The sequence below is a fragment of the Mustela nigripes genome, chromosome 3 (assembly GCF_022355385.1).
Source record: "Mustela nigripes isolate SB6536 chromosome 3, MUSNIG.SB6536, whole genome shotgun sequence".
NCBI lineage: Eukaryota > Metazoa > Chordata > Mammalia > Carnivora > Mustelidae > Mustela > Mustela nigripes.
The window spans coordinates 58,360,092-58,385,269 of NC_081559.1; the positions used below are offsets into that span (position 1 = coordinate 58,360,092).

General features: G+C 37.4%; 1 protein-coding gene and 1 long non-coding RNA gene across 3 annotated transcripts in view; one reads left to right on the top strand and one right to left on the bottom strand.

Annotated features, from left to right (window-relative positions):
- Positions 1-2,788, bottom strand: part of FAP (fibroblast activation protein alpha) — a 72,645-nt gene extending 69,857 nt beyond the window's left edge. Inside the window, exons 1-2 of the mRNA XM_059394080.1 lie at positions 2,558-2,788; positions 2,144-2,228 (exon numbers count right to left, since the gene is read on the bottom strand). Of these exons, the coding sequence (XP_059250063.1) occupies positions 2,144-2,228; positions 2,558-2,563 (91 nt within the window). The 5' untranslated portion in view covers positions 2,564-2,788. The remainder of the gene's footprint in view (positions 1-2,143; positions 2,229-2,557) is intronic.
- On the top strand, positions 249-23,515 carry LOC132013790 (uncharacterized). Of its 2 annotated transcripts, none has more exons than XR_009403106.1 (4): positions 249-460; positions 16,285-16,468; positions 18,155-18,211; positions 23,480-23,515. It is a non-coding gene; the product is annotated as an uncharacterized LOC132013790 (long non-coding RNA). The 2 variants fall into 2 exon arrangements; XR_009403105.1 differs by lacking the exon at positions 23,480-23,515 and adding an exon at positions 23,411-23,479.
- The last annotated feature ends 1,663 nt before the right edge of the window (positions 23,516-25,178 follow it).

A 25,178-nucleotide genomic window follows, 5' to 3' on the forward strand; every position in this document is an offset into this window, starting at 1 on the left:
TGTTCTTACGCTGGCACAGAAATCCTGGGCTAAGAATATGAGGGCACCTAAGGCCAATGTGAGGTAATGGGATTTCTGAGGAAGTGTGAGAAGGCTAACTGGAAGCTTACTTGGCATTGAATTCTCTGTTCCTCCTTCCCTTCTCCTGCCTTAGTACCTTAGATGCTGTTCTCACCAGGCACTGGGCAGAGGTGAGAGGGAAGCTCCAAACCTGGGAAAGGAGTGGGGTGTGAAGACAGGAGGGAGATCAGAAGATGCGTTCTAATTAGCAGCAGGGCTGCATGGACACAGACGTCTGGAAAGGAGGGTTTCAACCCTGGTCCTGCTCGGGAAATGGAGTGATGAATAGTCCTATGTACAAGTTATTCAAGTGGCATTGGAGAAGTTCTCAACAAACAGAATGATACTATGGATAGAAAAGATACAAACCTCCGCTTTTTAGTGATTTTTTTGTTGCTCAGTGAGTACTAAAATTTCATATGAAATTAATTTGATTATTTGACTCTTTCAGGAAATTACTTTTCTCTGAGAATAATCCTATTTGTTGAAACAGAAAACTATGTTACAAATGACAGGGACTTTATACTATATGTACTTTATAACATGTATTATGTGTACAGGATACATGTATACACTTGGGAAGAAGGTAAGGATTGAGATTGTACATAATTACACAAATTTCTACGTCCTATATACTTATATACATTTTAGAAATATGTAACTATAGTATGTTTCTCATTTAAAATGATGGCTTGAACTCCAAAGTGCCCATTGCAATCCAATCTTGCCTGTGGACATGGGATAAACTCACAATAATTTCCACACGCTTTTATTCTCAGAACATTAATTTTTGAGGAGCGAAATTTCAAGTACTGGCAAATTTCTTCCCAAACAAAGAGTTAATTTTGAATGGATTAGCATTCAATACAATTAGACTTAACCTACCACCTGACAGATACTCATATGGTATGAGGGAAATATGGCCCTAAACCACTGAGGTGAGACACTGCTCTGAAAACAATTTTAACTTGAAAAACCATGAAAAATATGGATGTACACACACATATCTCAGCAGCCTAAGAGTCCTTGAACACCAGCAGAGAGCAGAAATAAGGACTAAAGATGAACACCAAAGATATAAGAACACTGCTTGCATCTTATTAACTTCTCCATTTTGTAATTGTGTGAAAATTAGCATTTGAATTTTTTGAAATATTTTTCTATATTTCATTTTTTAAAGCAACAGATTATTTTTTAGCTAAAAGCTTACTATTGATCTTCCTTTACCATCAGTCTGTAACCAAAAATATTTCCCACCTTAGCTATCATAAGCCTTCAACATTTTATTACAAACTTTCCCTCTTTCCCTAGACCCCAAGGCACCAGAACTGTTTTTGTTATACTTTTTTCCTGTTTTAAAATTTGAGTTTCTCTTCATCAACTGTTTCCTAAGAACCTATTTCCTTAATATCACTGGATTATTTGTGGACAGAGTCTTAATTTAAATTCAAACTAGCATCAATATCAGTTCATAGTATCTTCCAACTTATAGCAAATCGAGATCAATGTTAACCTTCTGAAAGGATGCACTTATCAATAAACATAATGTCTGCTTCATAATAGTCTTCTAATCTGATCTATCATTGCTACTGCATCTAAAGCAACAATTTCACCTTTTCTGTAGCTACTCCTGAGATCTGTTTTTGCCACTGCCTCCGTGCATGTTTGGAAAGTCTCATAACACAACTCTATAGGTTCTGTTGTGACTTTTCTATTCTTACTTATTTTTACTTTCCATAAGGCAATCCAATAATGAAAAGCTATGTTAAAAATATTTTCTCTAAAGGCCTGTCCAAACTTGCAATTTAGCAGATATTGTGGGGGGTGTGGGGGTGATACGGAATAGTGCTTCGGTTTTTCTATTGCTGAAGTAATACTGGGAATCTCTTCCTACTCGTGCCTTAAATTCCTCAGTATTTCTGGTTGCTCAAGAACATATCTGTGAGCTTATATGTCTTCTTAGAAATAACAGACTTACTTTGGGAAATAAGCACTTAGGAAATGGTCCATCACTTGTGACCATGAGTTAGTGCACTTTCGGAGCTATCCTAAGCAGGGAGAGCAAATCAGAGAAAATTCTTACCTCTTGAAGGACGTAAGACAATGCACATCACCAATAAAGCAAGCACAGCGGAGGTAGCAACTCCAAATACAATTTTTAACCATGTCTACATAAAACAGAGAAAATTGACATATACACAGTTTCTGTTAAATAGTAGAAATGGCAAGATTTTGTTTACACCTAAATCCTCTTCCTCCCTCCCCACAAAGCCTTTGATTGTTTTCCACTGATCTGGCTATAATTGCTGGAATTCTCCCAGCTCTGCAAGGACAAATGTTTCTACAGTATATTTAGAACAATCTCCCAATCCCAACCCACTCCAGGAAGTACATACTTATGTACAAATCCTCACCTTCTAAACAATAGAAAACTGTGATCGAACTCAACTCAGCCGGCCCTCCTCCTTTAGCAATACCTGAGGCCGCATATACTAACCTTCATTTTTCCAGATGTTTTTAAAAGTTAGCTAATTCTGACTTCAGAGCGTGGGTCACTGGATCTGTGAAAACCGTTGAAAAGAAGCAAGTCGCTCTTCAGAGTTGGAAGCTGAAGCTAGGACAAGGGTTTTTTTCTTTCCACGGACTTTTGAATACCGTGCCAAATTTCAAAAGATTTCTGTAAAATTAGAAACAGATTTTGGGGGCGTTCTTGGCCTTGAAATGAACTGTGAGTGGCTCAAGAGAGGTTTTATAGCCTTCTCATCCTTGTAAATTCTACACCAACATCTGCTTACGTTGACATACAGAGTTTTAGTTTTTGTTTTTGTTTTTTTTTTTAACAAGTTCAGGTTTATGTTTCATTTTCTTCTAGAAATCACTCATGGATCCCTTGGGCAAGCGATTGTATTGTGTGTAACCTTTTTATTTGTAACCAAAAGAAGAACTTTAAATAGTATAACTTCCAGGTATACACAATATACTTATATCTATTTTTTTAGCAGAGAAAGAAAATTAAAGCCAGATAAGATTTTGTGAGACATACACCACATAACTGCACATTTTTCTTCCTCTGGGAGATTATGAGGTACTTGCGGGCAGAAATGTTTTTCTTTCAGCACAATTTCTTTGTCCATATAGCACCATATGCACTTTCAGTAAATACAGAAGTTTAAAAATTCAACTGTCTAAACCCACGACTGCTTTACTTTAAAGAAATAAAATGCCATCTGGCGAAATTTAGTATGGGTTAGGTGTATATGCACAGGCCAGAAAGATGGAAAGATCAGTAAGAATAATATACCAGCAGACCTTTGGAAGAATGGAAATGGCTTTGCAAAAGTGATATTTTTGCTTCCATCTCAGAATATATTCTGAGAGAGAAGACCATTCAGTAATTATAAAACCTCTAAAACAAATAAAAAAACATTTGAAAACAGAAGTAAGTCTTAAATAAAATTTCCTTTTGGCTAAATCCATACAATTCCAAAGCAATTGGTCGACTTGACAGATCAGGGAAAAAATAGTTGACTGATTTTTTAAAAAAATACATACATACAACAATTTCTTGGAGTATTCTGGCTGGTTTCAGTGAAAGACACTCAGATTCTGTGGTTCCACAGAAACACAATTGTTAACCCACTCTGCCTTTAGTTTTTCCACTAATGATTTTCTTTTCTGGAAATTTGTGATGTTCTCAACCTAATGAAAACAAACTTCATGGAGACATTTCATGATTTGTTCATGGAAGGTAATGAGGAAACAATACTGAAATCTGTTGCTGTTTGCTTTAATCAACTGGTCTGGCTACCATGGGAGGCTTTCTCCAGCAAACAGCAGGACAGTGGCTTGTGAACTTCCTTTCAGACATTCTCCAGACATCCCTCCCTGAATTCCAGTCTCATGAAAATTCTGTTGAGGAAAATGAGTCATTAAGCACTTACTGGCAGAGAGATGTAACCACCCGGATGCTAGATGAGCCTCCTTCTTTGGCAGTTGATGGGACCAGCTCTTTACAAACTGAAGTAATGATTTAGAGTAATACCCATGTTATGCTCCATACTTGCAGGCATGTCCATTGATTGTGAGATCCTCAAATCAGAGATAAATGCCACCAGCTAGGTTCCAAATGAACAGCTTCCATGTGGGTCCTCTCGATTGATTGCCTCCTTTGGAAAATTCACACAGCATGTTCTCAGAAGTTCTGTCCCAGCCTGCCAAAGCCCCAGAGTCCACAAGTACTTTTTAGTGTGTTATTTCCAAGACATCACATTCTGAAGAGTGACTGTAATAAACGATGAGGGTGTAATTAAAATGGATACTATTCGCTTTAGCAATTAAAAATGCACCGACATGTGTCTGGTCTGAGGACCATTTAGGATTGCAGCCAAGTGTGGGCGTCCACAAGAGACTCATTTCATGGGTTCTATAGAGAAACTGGGGTGCTTTAAGTGGAACAAACTTAAGTTGAAACTGTGAGTGTGGGGGGGAAATTTTGAGGCTGAAATGTTTACTTAGTTTTGTTTATTTTTTTCCTTGGAAGGTTGGTGATTCAAATTCAACTTCTGGAAAATTCAAACTGGTTTAAACTGTTTTTAAAAAAATGAGACTGACTACAGAAGTAAAGATGTCAAGAGTTTTTCCATGTGATTCCATGGGTTAGGGGCATGTTGCTTTAATAGAGCTTCACATGCCCATCCCTCTGAGATACTGTGTAAGTGTTCTAGCTTTCATCCAAACAGAAACTCCTATAAAAATTTGGATCCTTTTAATATTACAACATCTTTACTGGCTTTTTTTTCTCTCGGAGTGAATATGAAAATGCTTATGCTAACATTTTTTTTTTTAAAAATATTAAGGAAGCTGACTCCCATTCTTATTGTAAGCGAATCAACATCCAATCAGCCTGTTTGTCAGGAAAACACATATGCATACCCTCAGCCTGTGTCTTCAGGGAGCTTACTTTCTAGCACAGGCGGGACTGGCAAGTTCGTACTTTTGTTTCTTTTCCCTTTCTGAAACTCTGGCCGAGAATGAGCCTTGGGCTGTGTTCGTGCTTAGTAGGAAGAGACTCGTGATGGGCTGTTAGGTCAGCATGGACCCAGGAGGAGAGTCACGAAGTCCACATACCATGTTTGTAAGCCATAGAGTAGGTCTAGTTTTGGTCAGGACTGGGACTTTTTTCAGAAAGTGACTCTGGATCTTTTCAAAAGCAACAAAAATGGAAAGTATGACTTCGGCCCGTAAAAACGTAAGAGCGAGAATTAGGATGGTAGACTCTCAATTGCGCTTCTCCCAAAGATGGGCCTTCTAAGGCTTAATTTGGATTATGACTACATTCTGGTAAGCCCACTGGGAAAGTTAACTATAACATAAATCTTTAGCTTGCTAAGACAGATTTCTAGAACTATTTAGCAATAGCCATTGTGTGTCTGCCAAAAATGAGTTTGATTTAGATGTTTTCCTAGAAAACACATCCAGTGATATACTCATAGAGAGTGAATGGGGTAAGACCATGCTGAAGGCATAAACAGGGTTGCTGTCTTTTTACGTGGGGGTAGGGAAATTAAAAAAGAGACATATATTTTTGAATCAACAATCTAAGACTAAGATTATTTAAGGACAAGTGATAAGTAAGGGGTATGAGTATGAGGGCAAGAGTGGTGCCAACATAAGCCTTGATTTTTATAAAATGAGAATTTTCTCTTGAAAAAGCCATGTTGTGCCCATCTGATTCCTTAGACTCAATAAATATTTCCAGTTCAGTGGTATATACAAAGAGTTTTAATACATTATTTCATTTAACTCATAACCAAAACTCATTCTACTGATCAGGAAATGGAGCTCAGAAAAATTAGATAACTTGCCCAAGATTCCAATAGGACCCAATGCTAGCGTACTATATTGTTTCTCTGTAGATTGATTCAATAGTAATAAATATTTTTATTTATTACTCCTGAACCTGGTTCAATAGTAATAAATATTTTTTAATTTAATTGACATCTTACTGATTTTCTATTCAGATATATTTTAAAGGTATGATGGTAGAATCATTATCATTAAAATATACACAATCTTTATATCTTCAGAAAATGTTGTTTTATATGTCTTAACACAGTCTCACTCTACAAGGATAGTGTCCAAAATATTAATTTGGTTAGAGTTCTGTTATGGTGGGGGTCTGGTAATCAGAGCAATAATTATACACTGCCTGGGGTTAAAATTTCTGCCTTCAAGGACTTGTTTAAATTAAGGGAGTAAGCAGAATGCCATCATCAAAAAGATTTTGAGATCCAAGCTAAATGATTCCTGAGATCTTCAAAGCTCATAACCATCACATAACTATAGATCTGAAAGAAGTGGCATAACGGCATCAGTGAGAATTGACAGAGTTTAAATCACATTTTGAATCTGGTCTATTTCCTAAAACCACAATTGTTATGTAAGGGAGAATATGAGTCAACATGCCTCGGAATTTGTAATTGGTACCTACTACCTTAATAGATGTTATAATTAGATGTCAGTTCTTCTAAATATAATAATTAGGACAGGTTATCCTTGCATGCGCAGAGAGTGAGCAATGAAAGTTTGATTAGAGAAAAAAAATTAGAGAAATAACCCGTTTCTTTAGGTGCCTTGATGTAGCTTAAAAATGTAAATATTACATCTCCTTAGAAATGCTAATCAAGAAAGACTGATCAAATGGTATAAATTGTGTAAGCATTTTATGTATGCTAATATAACTTATTGAAGCACACTGGTATTTCATTAATATTTTTAAATTAGAGAGTATTATTACTACTGACTAATGTTTATTGAATATTTTATTGAGCTTGACTCTTTTCTAAGCACTTTATGTGTAACTGTCTCATCTCATCCTCAGAACATTAGGATTAACATTACTCTCACTTTAAAGATGAGGACATGGATGCACAGAAAATTTAAATAACTTCTTCAAAGTCACACAGCTTATGACTCGTGCTCATAAATCATGTGGGTTGTAGAGATGGGACATGAACCCAGAAGGTCTTATTCTATAAGATAATTTGATTGGTTCATGTTTAAGGTTCTGACAGGAGAGTGTATAATGGCAGAGTGATGGGTTGTGTAACTGAGGCTAGATCTAAGAGGAGGTGAAAGAGAGGGAAGAAATTAAATGGGCTAACAAGCAACATGTCTTGATGAGGCCAAAAGTAAGTGTTGTAGTAGTAACTGAGTGATAGAGCAGGAATGAAAAAAGTTGTTACCAGAAAGCAGCATGTTTCTATTTCAGATTTCAGTCCAAGGTGCAGACAAAGCTTTGTATCCTTGTGCAGATACAGAAGTGGGTAGCTGAGGTAGACGAAAGGAGTGAAAATAACTAGAGATGCATTTGGCAGAAGAGTGAGAGGATATGGTGTCATTTGGGAGGTCTATCTGGGCATTTAAATCACCTCGAATTATGGTAATACTTGGGAAGAGGGGAGAAATACCCTGAGTCACATTCTAAATGTTTTACACAAGAGTTGAAGAAATTTCCAGTTCAAGATGGTACACTGAACATATACATCAATTTATTTGCCTCTGAAACCCTGTTAGACTGATTAAAAAGGCAGGAAAGGATAAGACATGCAACAATGGAGGAAATGGAGTGTGTCATCAGCAGATGAAGGAGAAAAAAAAATAGTGATGGCCTGGAACACACCTAGAAAGGAACTTCCATGAAACAGTTCCAGAACTGAGATAGCATTCACTACTCGTGGCAGGAAAGAGAAATGAGGTTGCAATGAAGGGAAATAACTAGTTGGACATCCATACACAGACTCCTTTACCTGTGGATTCAGAACAACTCTTCAGCTAAGCGTTTATTCCAGGCAAAAAAAAAAATAATAATAATAATAGGAGATTTCATTTTAAGTCATATTAAACTCTTACTGGAGGGTACCACAGGTGGCTAGCTAGAAGTCAGTGCAACAGAATCAATTCAGTCCTCCAGCTTATTGGCTTCCTGACCTCTTGCCCTCAAACAAAACCCTCAGCTAACAAACCTGGCCTGCATAGTAGGTCTCCCCATTCTTACCTCATTCTTATATCTGCCACAAAAACCACGAAGTAGTAGACAGGAATAATATCTTAGAAGAAGGAGAAGGAGGAGAAGGAGAAGAAGAATCAAACCCTTAAAAGATGAAAGAAAAAGTGAAAACATTAAGAAAAATAAAAAGGGGGGAAAGTCAAGGAAAATAGAAAAAGCGACCATGGAGATAATTCTGAAAACAGAAGACAAAGAAGATTGAATTCGGGGCGCCTGGGTGGCTCAGTGGGTTAAGTCCTCTGCCTTCAGCTCAGGTCCTGGTCTCAGGGTCCTGGGCTGGAGCCCAGCATCCAGCTCTCTGCTCAGCAGGGAGCCTGCTTCCTCCTCTCTCTCTGCCTGCCTCTCTGCCTGCTTGTGATCTCTGTCTGTCAGATAAATAAAAAAAATCTTTAAAAAAAAAAAAGAAGAAGAAGAAGAAGAGGAAGATTGAATTCAGCAATTGCACTTTCGGCCACATATCCAAAGGTAATGAACACAGGATATCAAAGAGATATCCGTGCCCCCCCGCCCCTGTGTTCATTGTAGCCTTATTCACAATAACTAAGATATGGAAACAATCTAAGTGTTCATTCACAGACTAATGGTTAAGGAATTGTGGCATATATGTACAGCGGAATATTATTCAACAATAAGAAAGAAGGAATCTTGCCGTGTGCAAAAGCATGGACCTGGAGGGAATTATGCTAAGTGAGACAAGCCAGATAGAGAAGGGCAGATACTGCATGCTATCACTTATATGTGGAAGCTAAAAGGATAAAAAAAAAAAAGAGGGAAAAAAGTCGAATTCCTAGAAACAGAGTAGAAAAATGGTTGCTGGAAGAAATAGGGAGAGTTTGGTAAAGAATACAAACTTTCAGCTATAAGCTAAATAAGTTCTGAAGATCTATGTAAATCATAGTGACTATAGTTGGTCATACTTTGTTGTATAATTGAAATTTGCTTAGAATAGAACTTAAATGTTCTCAAACACATACAAAATGATAAATACATGAGGTGATAGATGTATTAATTAATTAGATAGGAGGAATCCTTCCACAATGTCTATGTATATCAAATTGCCACGATGTACACTTTAATAGTCTCACAATTTAACTTGTCAATTATACCTCAATAAAGCTGAAATGAAAAACAAAAAAATTTAAAAAGCTTGAATTCATATCTTCGGTGAGATTCAACTGGATACCAGTTTGTGAAAAAGTAGCATTCAAACAAACTCTTACATAATAAAAAATATGATCACCAAGTTAGAAAAAAAACTCATTATAAGTTTTGGGAAATAAAATTGAGGAAATCTCTCTGAACAGAAATACAAGATGAATAATATGATGAAGAGGATAAAAGACACAGAATATAAGCCCAGCCAGTTCAGTATCCAATTAGTAGGAGTTTGAGGGAAAAGGTCAAAGAAAGCAGAGGAATAAGGATTATACAGAATAAATACAAGAGAATTTCCCGATGCTGAAGAAGAAAACATGTCTTTAGGGCCCACAAAATGCCCAGCACAAATCATGAGAAAAGACTCACACCTAGACACATAATTGTGAAATTCCAGAATATCAATTTCAGAAAGAAAATTCTGAATTCTTCCAGAGAGAAAAACAAGTCTTCTGCAAAAGAAGCAAGAATTGGCTAACGGCAAACATCTCCCAAGCTAGATGCTGCAAAATGAAAGAGTGCTGTTTTCAGAGTTCTGAAAGAAAATGTTCATCAAGCTGGAATCTACTTAGGGAAGAAACCAGTCAAACATGAGGATAAAATAAATATATTTTCAGATGAGTGGGGACTCAGAAAGTTTACAGCCCAAATATTCTTTCTTAGAAAGAAGCTTGAGGGTATATTTCAGCAAAACGAGGGAGTGAAGTATTACAGTTACCATGCAGAGAAAAATGAAGCTGAACCGAGTAATGGAGAATCGGGTCTTTGGAAACCAAATGCTAACAGTGTATGAGCTCCTGTCTCTTGCCATTTCTTAAGTCAGATCTATTCTTTTGAGTAACTATTTTCTTTTTCTAAGTTGGAGTTGTTTTTCATGCCACTTATAAACAAGAGTCCCAATAGTCACATAACAGATGGAGGCGGTTGATGGAATGTAAAAGTAGAATCTTAAGAACATTCTCTACTGATCCATATAAAAGTACTATTGGACTCACACAGGATGAAACGTAATCCTACCCAACTACTTATCTCAAAAGCAGTACATACATATTCACACTAACTTGAATGTTTGGGGTTTTAAATTTTTATAATTCACTATGGACAAATCATGAAAGCTTTTTTTGTAGTGAGAAATTATCAATCAAAATTATTTACTATTGAACAGAATTGAATTTACATACACTAGAAGTTGGAAAGTGGAAGAGGGTGAAGAAACACAAAGAGAAGGGCAGGGAAACTTCCGCCCTCATCTCACAAAGCAAGCAGTTGAGAGATCTCATCTTGGATGACCAGAATAAGAATTGTAGTACACATAACAGGTTTTGCCGTGTACCTCCAAATAGTATTGAGGACACATTGTAGGAGAGGAATATTTACAGTAGTAGAAATATAGAGCCATATGATTTTTCATATAATTTCAGAAGTTTAAGAAATACGTCTGTGAATTCATAGGATGGATACTAGCAGGTCTACTCCACTAAATAGTCTGATATAGCGGGTGACATCTGTTCTCAGTATCTTCACCCCTTTTTTGGAACATTTGTTCCCTGGCATAATAGAAAAAAATGGATAAAGGGCAAAATAGTTTTTTTATACAGATTATAAAAATGTAAAACAAATATTATTAGAAATTTATAAAGTAGGGGCTGTTGGTGACTTGATCGGTTAAGACTTGACTTTTTTTTTTTTTTAAGGCTTTTGGTGTCTTTATTTTCTTTGTTTTCTGATTTTTTTTCTTTTTCTTTTATCTTCTTTTATTCCTTTTCTTTTTGTTATGTAAGGACTTCGACTCCTGATTTTGGCTTGGGTCATGATTTTGGGGCCCTGGGACTGAACCCCGTTCAGGCTCCATGCTCAGTGTGGAAGTCTGCTTGTCCCTCTCCCTCTGCTCCTCCTCACTCTCTCACATAAGTAAATAAATAAATAAAATCTTAAAAAAGAAATTTATAAAGTAATATAAAATTTTACTAGATATCAAAGAAATGCAAAGTAAAATTTTAAAATGGGATATTTTTCATTTAATGGATTAGCAAGGATTTAAAAATGGCAGCACAGCCTCTCTCAATCATCTGATAGTAGAAGAAATTTCATAAACTTTCTGGAGTGTAGTTGAGGAGTAAATATCAAAAATATGCATTCCCTTTGGGATAGTGATTCTATTTCTGGTAATGTACTTTAAAGAGGACATTAGATAAGTGTATGAAGTCGCAAATACAAGACTATTGCTGAAACTTAGTTGACAATATTGAGAAACTGAAAACGATCTAAAAACCTGTCCAAAGGGAATTAGACAAAGCCACATGGAACATATCAAGATGAATGATGTAGGTCTACATTTATTGACTTGGAAAGCATCAACAATCCATTGTTTAATATATATGGTATAATCTCATTTTCATGAAGAAGAGACAGGAAGAGTTTATGTAGGTTTATACATAATAGAAATTCTGGAAATACATGCTTCAGAGCATTGGGCTCCCCAGTGGGGTGTGGTGAGCATAGTCTTTCCTGGAAGCAGAAAAGGAGAGCATTATCTATAACATATTTATAAACAGTAATAAAAGCCACTAAAATCGGTCTGCTTTTTTATTGCCACTGTGTCCAGTAATTCTAAACAATTTTAGTGATAAAATATTCCTTCATCCTGAAGCAGACCGCTGCACTTCCAGTATACCCCATACTTGGTATGCCATTCCATCATGAGACTGTGAGAGACCTGAGCTAAAATCAAGAGTAGAAGGTTTAACCTACTGAGTGCCCAGGCACCCCAGATTTTAAAAACAGTGAAGGAGCTGGAAGTGGATACAGAACTCTCAGTAGCACACCTCATGTCACATCATTCAGGAACTCACCTACAGCTATCCTGAATAAGACCAGTTCTTTTAGGTTTTCAAGAGATAAATCCTATGTTATCACAAAAAAATCACTGGCCTTGACCTTGATCTATAAAGTCTTAAACCTACACATAAATTTTTTTTATGTGTCTAGTAGATGGTATCAGGAAGGATGATAGCAGTGATTTATGGATGAGAAAATAAGAAAGACATTACCAACAAGGACTGAAGTTCCCATTCAACTGTTTTCTTCTCAGTGAGTGTGAATCACTCATTCAGAATTGACTCCCCTCAATCTCCAGGTGTTTTTTAGTTTACCTGTCTTTTTTCCCATAGATTTTCTACTTTCCAATATCCTATAGCCTGGATATATGTGTGTATTCTCTCTACTGTTTATTCCTCTTTCACTTACAATAGCTCCATTTTGGTTTATTTCACTAATTTATCTTAAGGATATAGGAGCAATTCTTTGGATAAAATAGTGCTTAAAAATATTGCTGTCTAAATGAATGAATGAATGGTAGATACAGATGATATGGAGTTCACCTACTGCTCATAGTGGGTCCAGGCTAGATAATGCTCAAGGAGAACATCTCCAGGTGTGACCAGTAAAGGGTCAAGCTCATTATTGCTAAACAATCAGATATTAACCATTGTTATTTAACAATGGTCATTTAATCCTTGTGCTACTGCTTAAGCGTGCCTTTCAGTTTTGGTCATTATAACATGGAGAATTAGTAATAGGAGACTTTACTGCAGCAATTCAGTCATTTTTTCCTGAGAACTGAGGAAAGATTACTGGCTCTTTATGAGAAGTATCTGTTTTATGGATTAGTAAAGTGGAAATTAGTACAATTCCATGTCTACTTCTTTTTGACATTCTAGTTAGTGAAATTTCAAAGAACATGTAATCTAATCAGCATTGCATTCCACTCTGATAAATTTTCCAGTAACTTGTAGTTTAAAACACACACACACACAGACACAGACACACACACACACGCCCATGCCAGAATTGTTGGCCTATATTTTGACAAGTGATTTGCCATGCTCTCGGTGAACGGCTTGCCATCACAAAATTTGAATGGCAAAGCTAAACTGATGTAGGCAAGGAGTTGTATACATGCCCGTGGGCTCTGAAAAGCCTGGGGGGCTGTCTGGACCCTCAGATGTCTCCTCATCCAGGTTCACACTGATGAACCATCACAGACGAGGGAGCTGTAAAGAAGGATGAAGGGCGCAGTGGGCAAGAGAAAGGAAGAGCACAAGAGGTTGGATTCTGTGGAAACCACAAAAGCTATTCAGGCATTAATTTATTGTCCCACAACATGAGACCACAAAAACTGGTTATAGTGAGGCATGAGCTCAAACGCATAATTTCTCTCCTGATGAATACCGAAGGCTAAAGAAACTTCTAGGTAGGCTCTTTTATTCTTTAGTAACCTCATTCTTACTGTCGCAGGAAAAAGGAGCAACATTCACTTCGCCCATGTAAACCTCCATCTACTAACGGAAGGCAAAAGAAAAGCCCCTTTGCTGAATGCAGGGGGTCATGCTCGACTGCAAGGAGGCTTGCTCTAGTTTTGCTTTTAATTAACTAGGAGAAATAGCCGATGTGTATTATTATATAGTCTCAAATGGATTTTCAGGGCCTGAAATACTGCGTATACCAGAATCTTCTTACCACTGTGATTCTCACAATTTGTCCTTCACTAAATGTGACGTCCCTTCTTTGAAAAACCTCTAGTCATTGACCTCTCGGTGCTGTGTATTGAGTATCACCATAGTGTCAAAACTAATATTTCACTGAAACACAGAAATTTCCATGGCTTTAGTATTTCTAACATAGCTATATCTTAGTTATAGACACAATAAAAATACTCAAGAGAAAAACATATTTTCTAGGATACTTTAGGAGAATACCCATCTGCTCTATAATTCTTTTCTACCACCCCTCTGAATTTTACCAAGACCAAAGAGGCAGCATGATTTTTGAAGAAAAGAAATATTGCCTATCTTTTGTAATATTTTACCTAACCTTCTAACTTGAATGTACAGTAAAGTTTTTCTGGAAACAGTTTTTCTGGAACACAAAGCACTTTAATCATTATATTGCTACAGTCTGTGTAACAATTAACTAGTAGAATACTTCATTTATCAAACAAGTCACAAGAAAATTCATTAAGAGACCAAATAAGATGGAGAATCAATGTCTCCTAACTTTCAATTCACATCTAAGAACTTATGACCACATCTTACTTATGGGACTTACAATGTAAGGGAAATAATGGGAATGATGGCTTCCTTCTTCCACATTCGTGGGATATAATGGTCTTACCTATAACAATAATCAACTCATTATGATTTTAAGGTCTAGAACAGAACCATCAGCCATACTGTACAGAATGATTTGTCATTAAACTAATGAATGAATAAGCATGTGTGTGTGTGTGTGTGTGTGTGTGTGTGTGTGTGTGTGGAAGGCTGAAGTAGAAATAGTAAAAACCAACATCTCCCAGGAAAATAATCTCAGGTACTTGAGAATCAAAGATCTTAAGGTGGTAGACCTTTTAAGACGAGGGAGAATCTAGATTTCTCTCTTCAACAGGACTGATTTTCCCCTTCTCACATTTCAACTCAATGAGGATTAATCCCATTTTTTACCATACCTTTTACTCAGTTGTCAGTTTTATCTCTGTGTAAGACGTGATATGGGAAAAGAAAGATAATGAGACTGAACAGACATGAAAGAGAGGGTCAGAGAGAGCTCTGGCCTTGTTCACATGTGGGGAGGTAGATTTATAATGCACAGAAATGAACCACTGACTCCTGCTTTTCCCTCTTCTCCCTTCAAACACTGTCTATAATTTTGCTTTGGTAGAAGAGAGGCTACTTTATATTCTTTCTTGATGGAAAGAGGTCTTAAGGTAGAGAGATGCAAGCAGGGTTTAGTTTGTGGATGGGGTTGGGGGTGGAGAGAAGTTACTCTCAAGAGACAACACCTGTAGGGAGGGGAAGAAGGCAGGATGGGGCGGAGAGAGACACTGACCTGTGGAACTATTGCAAGGGAAGCCCAGTCTACTCGGGAGTTGAGAGGGCCCTTCAGAGTTTTTCCAAGTGGAGAAAAGGGGGACAGGCTTGTGTCTCCTCATTGGTCTGTGATTTGGCGTCAGGCCACTGCCAAGAAGACATAATCCTTGGGAAGGCAGCTCCCCATAGCTTAGGGTAATAGCTAGGGAGGGAGGCAGCCATATTCCCAAGCCCAGGGGGATGAGTATCCTGGCCCTGAAGAGGGGATCTGGGCAGAGAACCATGTGTTTATTATGTATTTATTATGTTCTCTCACAAGTAATTGTTTTCATTAGATTGAAAGATAAGCATGGCTGCAGAGATAAGAAGACATTGGAGAATTAAGAGAAAATAAGATAATTCAAAGTTAGCTAGTAACTTGCAAGAAGAAATTGGAATTTCATGTTTAAATGGCATTTTTCTTTACATCTGTCTTAAAAATTAGAATTGCTCTATTCATCACGGTGCCTACTAACCACGTGTCTATTGAGCACTTGAAAACATGGCAAGTCCAAATTGAGATATGCTAAAAGCATAAGATACACACCGAATTTGGGGAGGCTTGATAGGAAAAAAGATATGAAATATCTTATCAGCAATTTTTATATTGGTGACATGTCAATGTAATACTTTAACTGTATTGAGTTAAGATATGTTGTTAAAATTAATTTCATCTGTTTCTTTCAACTTTCTTAACTTAACTATTGACAAACTTTAGTTATGTGTTTTGCCTATCTTGCATTGCACAGAGCTGGTCTAGACTAATCTTCAAGTTTGACAGAGGGGTCATTATCCCAGGCCCAGCCTAAGACAGAGTATTATCGGAAAGGGCCACAGAATGATGAGTTCAGAAACCTCCGCATTCTCAGAAACTCACTTCCCTGGCCTTTCTAGAACGGCCAATGCCAAAGCACCTTATTTAATTCTTGAGAGGCCAAGACAACACCTGGGTCTATAACCAGTTCGTCCCCATTGGTAGAGTGAGGATCGATATAGGAAGTAGCCATCCCTCTTGAGAACCAGAGCCTCTGGGAGGTAAAAAGTGCTTGCTTTACTCACAAAGGGGAGATTCTGACTCATTTTAAACCCTTTCTTCAGGACACAGAATTGTATCCACCACAACTCAGTGATTAATGTGGGTGGATTAGAAAACAGCTGGAGCCCCGGAAGCCAGGTCTTGGGCGCAGTAAAATAGTCCCTCCATTTGCCGGGAATGTGACCCGCATGCGGCACTCGATGACGATCAAGCAGAAGCGTGAGTCATAATGAAAGCAGAAAGAAGGTAACATAAAGAAATTACTTGTAATTTGTTTCTATCACCAACTGTGCTGTACTTTTTATTTGTTCTGTTTATTGCCATCAGTTCCATACCAGCCACGATTTTTTCAGCTCGTGATTTTATTTCAACATCATCCAGCTTCGCTCATTGCTTCCACTCGCACTGCCAGTAACCAAGGCCAGATGTTCATCACCTCAGACTCAAAGGCTCCAGCTTCCTCCCAGTTTTTCTATCATTAATATGATTTAGCGTGGTAGCCCGTTGCAGATCGTCTCTTCTACAACGTATTGCTCTACTGCTCAAATATCTAGAATGACTTCATATTGGTTACCCAGTCAAGCCCAGATTCACTTTGGCATTCCGATAGATGTACAAAACATGTTTTCTTCTTCCTTCTTCTTTATTACCTGCACTTAAAATGCACTTCCTACTCTTCTTCCCTTTGAAATTATTTTGACAGCTGCCTGGGTGGCTCAGTTGGTAAACCTCTGCCTGTGGCTCAGGTCATAATCCTGGAGTCCTGGAATGGAGCCCTGCATGGGGCTCCCTGCTCACCTGAGAGCCTATTTCTTCCTCTCCCTCTGCCACTCCCCTGCTTGTTCTCTCCCCACCCCCTGCCCCCCGTCAACTAAATAAATAAAATCTTTTTAAAAATGGAATTATTATGAAATATGAACATCAAATATATATAAGGCTTTATTCAAATTCCTTACTCACTCTAATTTAGAATTTCTTCTCCGTTGATCTCTGACTTTTCTGAATTCTATAATACCTATAATTTGTATACTACATGATTACTGTATGTTCATATCTTTTTTCTGATTACTTTGTGTCTATAATCATTGAACTCTCAACCAATTAGCTCCCTAAGATCAGAGATTACATCTTATTCTTCAAATCAGAAAAATAAATTAATATTTACTGAATGTTTTCTTCCTATCAGTCACTGTAAAATGTGTTTAACATTTGTTATCTGGAATTCTCTGTAGCCAGTTTTCCTTGTGTGTGTGCTTTCCCTTTATTGTTTCCATGTTGCCCTGCCAGATTGCCCTGATGCCAAATACTCCAACTGAAGTAGGGAAGTAGCAGATTTACTGGTGCTTTGGGACAATGATGGTGGAATTTCCACTGGTAATTTCTACTTGGGCTGTAGCCTCCTGCCTTGCTCCTGGAATTTCCTCTCACTTTAAAATTTTCTTCCTTTCTCTCTAGCTCCTTCTAATTGATCTTGTTTTATGCAAAAACAGTTTAGCTATTTCTTTGATTCATTTACAAATGGAGCTATAAGGAGGTCTCATTTTCAAAAATAATCACACACATTAGGGGGCTTCTAAAACAAAGATTGGTCTCTTTCTCTGAGAGGTATTCTGAGAGGGTTAAGTCATTACAAAAATCTATTATACAGACATTTTCTCATTTAATCCTCTCAATAATCCATTACATAGTCTTTCATAAAAGATAGGAATTTGTGGTTCAGCTATTGGCATTATAAAACTGATTTGTTTGAATTTAGGAAATCAAAGTATCTAGTTATGAAATATATTCTGTCTTGTTTCTAAGTTGTTTGGTTAGAGAATCGGTCAGATGCATTTGAGTCATTTCCTGTGTGAAATACAATGTTTATACATAAGAGTAGCTTGATATTTGAAGATTATAACTTCTTGCAAACTAACTCTCATATTTCTTTAGATATGATTCCATGAGTGAGTCCAGTCCAGTGGAGAGACCACAGAGCAATTTGAACAGGTAAAATTTAATATAAATAATTATTAACTATAATGGGATTTGAGTAACAGAATAAACTAATAAATAAAAATAACTCTATAGAATACAGAAATAGGGGCTCCTGGGTGGCTTAGATGGTTAAACATCTGCCTTCTGCTCAGGTCATGATTCTGGGGTCCTGGGATTGAGTCCTGCATTGGACTCCTTGCTCAGCAGGGGGTCTGCCTCTCCCTCTCCCTCTGCCTGCCACTCCCCCTGCTTGTGGTTCCCTCTCTGTCAAATAAATAAATCAAATCTTAAAAAAAAAAAAAAAAGAATAGCAGAGATATGAAGCAGCCACTTCCCTTGTGCTTGAGATAGACAACCCAACGCTGAGATTCAGAAGTTATTGGAAAGAGCAGCCATAAGATATTGAAAGTTAAGAATTTGCCAAGGTGCCGCTGGAACTTGCTAGAAGTCTGACTTCTGGAGCTTGCTGGAAATGTGCCAACTGGGTCCCAGGGAAGGGTGTTCATGGGAGTGTTCATGGAGACACTGTACACAAAGTCAAGGAGATGCAGAGGCTGGCCACTGAGTACAGCTGGCTGCCATACAAGGCCCTGGTGCTGGAGAAAGCCCCGTGTGCCACAGAAACTGGATGCTGGAAAAGCCACCTACACTTGCAGAAGCTTGCCACGCACGCGCACCAGAACCAGGAAGCAAAACCCTTTCTTTCTGCATTGTTTCTCCAGCACGCTCTACAAGCAAAGTTTAATGTCAAATGGCAAAGCAAAAATACTCCAAGGGTCCAGATGCATGTTTAGGGATCAGGTAAAAAAGTTGAATTTGGAGATGGCAGATAATAAATTGATAACAAAAAAATTACATTCACAAAATATTCCCCACTTTCTTGTATACTTCTAAGGCAGAAAACACCATTTGTGGTTCAGGCATTTATAAAGCCTAGGATAAATGAACAGAGAGAGGAAAAGAAATGAGCAAGTAAGATCATGTTGATTTACATTATACAAGGAAGAGTCTGAGGAAAGAGTAGGGGAAATTAAAAAAAAAAAAAGAATACAGGAAGACTCCAGGAAGATAATTTTGAGATTTGAAGAGATATTGATATTGGGTTTCTTCCAAATACAACCCTGTGTTGAGAGAAGTCACCAACAGGAACAGCTTTATTTGGGGAACCATAACATTTTAAAGCTTTTCGAGTCCTTCAGACTTTTAAACCTCCTGATTATTTTTCTTTAACATATTGAAGATTAAATACAACAGAACTTGGTCTAATATCCTGCACGTAAGTATTTACTAAATCTTCGGTGCTATATTTATTATTTCTTAATCAGCCAGTCCTGATGCTGCACGGTAATCCTCTTACTTAGTTTCTAATTAGTCATTTTCCATTCATCAAAGCATGTTGGAACTCCTGACTGCTTTCCTTAAGTTCTCATGTCCATCCTCAAATCTAAAGCCCAACTCAGAGGTGTCTAGGTGGCTCAGTGGGTTAAGGCCTCTGCCTTCGGCTCAGATCATGGTCTCAGGGTCCTGGGATCGAGCCCCACATCAGGCTCTCTGCTCAGCGGGGAGCCTGCTTTCTCCTCTCTCTCTGCCTGCCTCTCTGACTACTTCTGATCTGTCAAATAAATAAATAAAAATCTTTAAAAAAAAATAAAGCCCAACTCAGCTAATAGTCTAGTGGCTGATGCTGGTAGAAAAACATCACCAGCCTTCTACCTCTGTGCCTTTCCACTCCGTCTTTTATTCATATTTATTTTTCCTGCTTCAACAGCAGCAGAAACATCTATCCTTCTATCTAATCTTCATCCTTTCCTTTCCTCTTGATTTCATGCTCTTCCTTCTTCCTATGCCTATTGTGGCAACAGTTATGCCCTCCTCTCTCTGAGTTTTGAATTTCTCCCTGTTTCTTGGCTCTTGCTCCTCAGTCTGTAAACACGCTTAAAACTTTGGACTCCCTTTCAAAATTTTCTCATTTTTTTCTGTCTCTTTTTCACAGTACTCACTTAAAGATCTTCTATACTTATTGCATCCATTTCTTCACCTCCTCAAATTCAGTCTTTGTTGAAGACTGTCTGCCAGGCCTGCTTGGTAGATGCTTTCCTTAGCCTAATCACATAGTGTAGTCAAACTGAGCACTCATTATAAAGCATATTTTAAACCTTTTTTTTTTTTCTTTAAAGATTTTATTTATTTATTTGACAGAGAGAGATCACAAGTAGGCAGAGAGGCAGGCAGAGAGAGAGAGGAGGAAGCAGGCTCCCAGCTGAGCAGAGAGCCCGATGCGGGACTCGATCCCAGGACCCTGAGATCATGACCTGAGCTGAAGGCAGTGACCTAACCCACTGAGCCACCCAGGCGCCCCAATTTTAAACCTTTTAAAAAAGTACCCTAATCTCTGGATATTGTCAATGAAGATGGATGTGATACCAACTATCCATCCGTCCATCTGTCCCAAACCAAACAATGATTTTCTAAGGATTCTTTTTCCTCAGATGGTTCCTCAGAGGATGACTGCTGGGCCAGTGCTAAGGCTTTTGTCTGGGAGAATGTTGGAAAAATAAGACTGAGTCTCAAGACATCTCTTGATCATCCATCTTGGATGTGACCAGAATACAATCATTCCACACTCCCACCTCTGGCTCCACCTAGAAAAGTCTTAACCTCTCCTCATGACTGAAGTGGGCATCCCTTTTTTTTTTTTTTTTTTTCTTTTACAAAGATTTTATTTCTTTATTTGTCAGAAAGAGAGAGAGTACAAGCAGTAGGAGCAGGAGACAGAGAGAGAAGCAGCCTCCCTGCTGAGCAAGGAGACCAATCTGGGGCTTGATCCCAGAACCTTAGGATCATGATCTGAGCCAAAGGCAGACACCTAACCTGCTGAGCCACCCAGGTGTCCTAGAAGCTGGAATTCCTTTTTCACTAGTTTATTTCTATCTCACACCCTTATAGTGGAGCTGAACCTTATTGAGACTAGTTAACTATTTTATAATTTATTTGGGTAAATAAAGCTTAGTCATATTTTAAATCCAATGGCATGTTTATCTGTAAGATATTTCAAACTTATACACTTCAAATAAAAAGTGTTTTATTCTAAACATAGTTAAAACTACTTTTCCTTTTCTAACCATATTTGATGGTAAAATTCTCTTTTATGGATTATCAGGTATTCTCCATTTTCTTATATCTAGGTATTATCCATCCTCAACTCTCCCACCCCTGAGGTGAGAAAACTCTAAAAAGCACTTTGAAAAATCTCCTGGACATGACACAATCCAATGCAATCTTCTGTCTTCCCTCTCTCTGGGGAGTAATTCTCTCCTTCCCTTCCCAGCCTCCCACACTGATACTTGTGAACATGGCTAACCCTGTAAGTGAATCCTAAAAGCAAGACCTTATTTTACTCATTATTGAGTAAAAGATCTTCACTATTAGGTAAAAAATCTCGTGGGCAAGATCCTTATTTTACTTAATACAGTCTAAAATATAGTACCTTATAATTAGCAGGACTTAAAAATATTTATGAATAGAAAAATAATTGGTTGTTTATTAGATAAATGACTATCCCTCAGGTAAATTTGTTTTTCCTTCTTAGTTTTTATTCTTTGCCTATGGGCTATAGTGTGACTATCTCCTTAATTTCTTTGCTTCTATTTCATTTGGCTTCTATTGATTACTTCTTTACCTTCATTGTAACTTCTTTTTCATCTCCCGCATGGAACACAACATTTTACATGGAATGACATGTTTTAGTTTGTTTCTTGAAGTTATTTGAGTTTTGCATTTTATCCCAAAATAAAGGAGTGATGAAAATAAAACACCGAACTAAGCTGCCTGTTAAAAACTTTAGGGCCTAACTGATCTTTCTCCTGAGGTTAGTTGCTTTCAATAGAAAAATCATATAGTCTAGTTAAACCATACAGTTTAATTATTTTATATATATATGTTTATATATATTTTATATATATATTTAATTATTTTATACACACACACACATACACCATATAGTCTAATTAAACACAAGAAACATCATTCTTAGAGAAAGATTTGGGATATGCTTGTCATATCTCTTGTCATGAGATAAATCCTTGAAAGTTGCAATTTTAAACCCAACAGGTTATCACAATTATTAGAATAAACTGTGTAAAGTACAGTTGTGAAATTACAAACCTGTATAAAATGCTAAGAAAATAAGTAAATTTAACAGTGGGAACATTGGTGTGGTACTGAGTTGATATTGGTCTCAGGTGGGCAACCCTGTCCCAAATAACATAACACTGCATCAGTTGTTTTGGTCATGTTAGTACTATACAAATCCTTTCAGCTTGATGAATTATGATCATTTTATGGCCTGTTAAGGGATTCAAAATGAATGAACTAACCATCCAGCAGTCCACTCATCCTATGTGTTTACAATAAAATGCAAACACATTAATAAGAGACAGCCAAAGACAGGGTTTGAAGGAAATATTTAAGTTGAAAAAAATGCTCCTCTTTAGTTCAGTATTATTTTATATAACGACCGAATTAAACACCTACATTTCTTTTGTAAGTGTCAACATCAAGGCCATTTATGAAATCAGTATGTAAAAAAATATATATACTTCGTCAAATATATTCAAGTGAAATAGTGCCCCAAATATATTCTGACAACTGGATGGCTAAATATTACTTCCTATAATCCTGTTTCTCTTCCCAAGGCCCCACGTAGGATTTGGCCTTTAATTTGGATTTAAAATTTATGAACTAATAGGGCTCACAGCCAATTTCTTCTTCAAATGAGATGCTTATGGGATGATTAATTTCATGTAAAGAGGAATTTGGTAATACTCCATGTGGAAAATATCTAAAAATTACCAAAAAAATGTCTGCAATGCTTTCCATCTGTATTTCCTATTTTCTAACCTATGACCTGAGTAAAAAGTTTAATGATTTAGAAGCAAATAAAAGACAATCACCATTTGTGTGAGACAGAAATTACTCTCGACATCCTACAACCCAATCTCTCTCCCTCTCTCTATCTCTCTCTCACTCTTTTTCATGCAATTGTTGACCAGGTCAGTATAACAAGATTGTCACATTATTCTTTAAGGTAAAGACAGAATCTAATTAAAATTATAGCTACATAATAGACCTAGTTAAGTCCTATAACCACTTAGTAAATACATGTTGATCTTTTTATTTACATTGATACCTATTTTTCTGCCCTGCCCATAGTTCTGGACATTAAATCTTCCTTCTGTTGACACAGAATAGCGTATTCATAGCCATCTTGATCCATTACAGCCATCACTTCTTGGGATAAGCCCTCTAGGCTAAAGGTATGTATCCTATTTAATATCAAACATAGGTCTAAAGTTAACTATTTTTATGCTATGCTTACAGCTGCTCTATTACAACTGCTGCTGCTTTTCTGATCTAAACATTAATTCCTACTAATTGCCAAATGATAGGTATGTTCCATGCAATATGTGAATTCTTATGGCAGTCCCTCAAGGTTGTTGATATTAATTCCCTGTAGTCTCAGAGAGATTAAGTGACTTGCCCAAGTCACAAACCTACCAAGGACCCAAACCCAATTATGTCTCAGTCCAGGCTCTCCCTATAAAAACAAAGACGAAAAATTGTATATCTAGTATGACAAATAAAGGAGAAATTCACAAACTGGAAGAGACCAAAGAAGCTTGTAGTGATCTCAAATTAACTTCATAACTCTTTGAAGGAAATAAAATAATTGTCTTTTTCTTTCTTGCTTTGACTAATGTAATCATTTATCAGGTTTTGGAAATAAGTACTTTGTTATGCTTAGGGTGAGTGAAGTTACTTCCCCTGCATGTTCTCTCCATTCTAATTCTAAAAATGTGAACTGTGCTGCATTCTGGGAAGTGCCATACGGGTTTCATCTTTGAGGAATACAAAGGATGTCTGCTGGAAAGAAGGCAAAGAAAGGCTTCCAACCATGTGTAAAGACACACTGTTGAGAAAGGATCAGGTGCCCAGAAGACGACTGTGGCAACATCATTGGGCAGGAAGCATCAATAATACAGAGATAATGGGGCGTCTGGGTGACTCAGTGGATTAAGCCTCTGCCTTCGACTCAGATCATGATCCCAGGGTCCTGGGATCAGGCCCTGCATGTGGCTCTCTGCTCAGTGGGGAGCTCATTTCCCTCTCTCTCTCTCTCTGCCTATTTGTGATATCTGTCAAATAAATCAAATCTTTAAAAAAAAAATACAGAGATACTATATAATATACAGAACAAATACCAATAAGCACTTTACTCGGGTTGAACATTGCTGCTATTTTCTCACTCTTTATTGTTCTTAACCATCAGCACGTAAGTGTGTTCGAGTTTTTCCCATCTGAAAAGCAACAATGATGGGAAACTTTCAATCCTCTTTGGCTTTATGTTCAAGTGAATTGAAAACACCACCAGAAGTCTTCTTTTCCCTCAGGCCTAACACTCTGATATATTAATTTACAGATGGAAAAATATTCACCTCTCTTACAATGTTGTATGCTTTCAACATCTGCTTGTGACACGCACTCACAGTCTTTTGGAAAACCACTTCTTACTCATTTAGATACTGCCTCAAAGCTTTACATGCAAGATGTCTGTATAAACTGTAAATTATTGTGTTTTAATTTCATATGGCCTGCCATGACCTCAAACTCTTGGTATAAAACCTTTACAATCTCCCATCCCCAAGGTTGACCAATGGTCTACTGGCCTGGAAATGTCTGTTGTTCTAAAATTTCCTGACACTTCCAGGCTTTTCAAACCTGCCTTGAAATGCATGACTCCAACCAACATACCTATCCTGGGAGACCCCTGCAATGCCCTTTAGCAGATATGAGCTACTTTCGAATGTGTGATATGCTTGACAGGTATTTAGCCCATGGCTGATATTACCAGAAGTCATTAGACAAGGCCTTCAAATGAAAGCAGCTGGGGAGCCAGAAGCATGGACCAGGGTGATGCTGA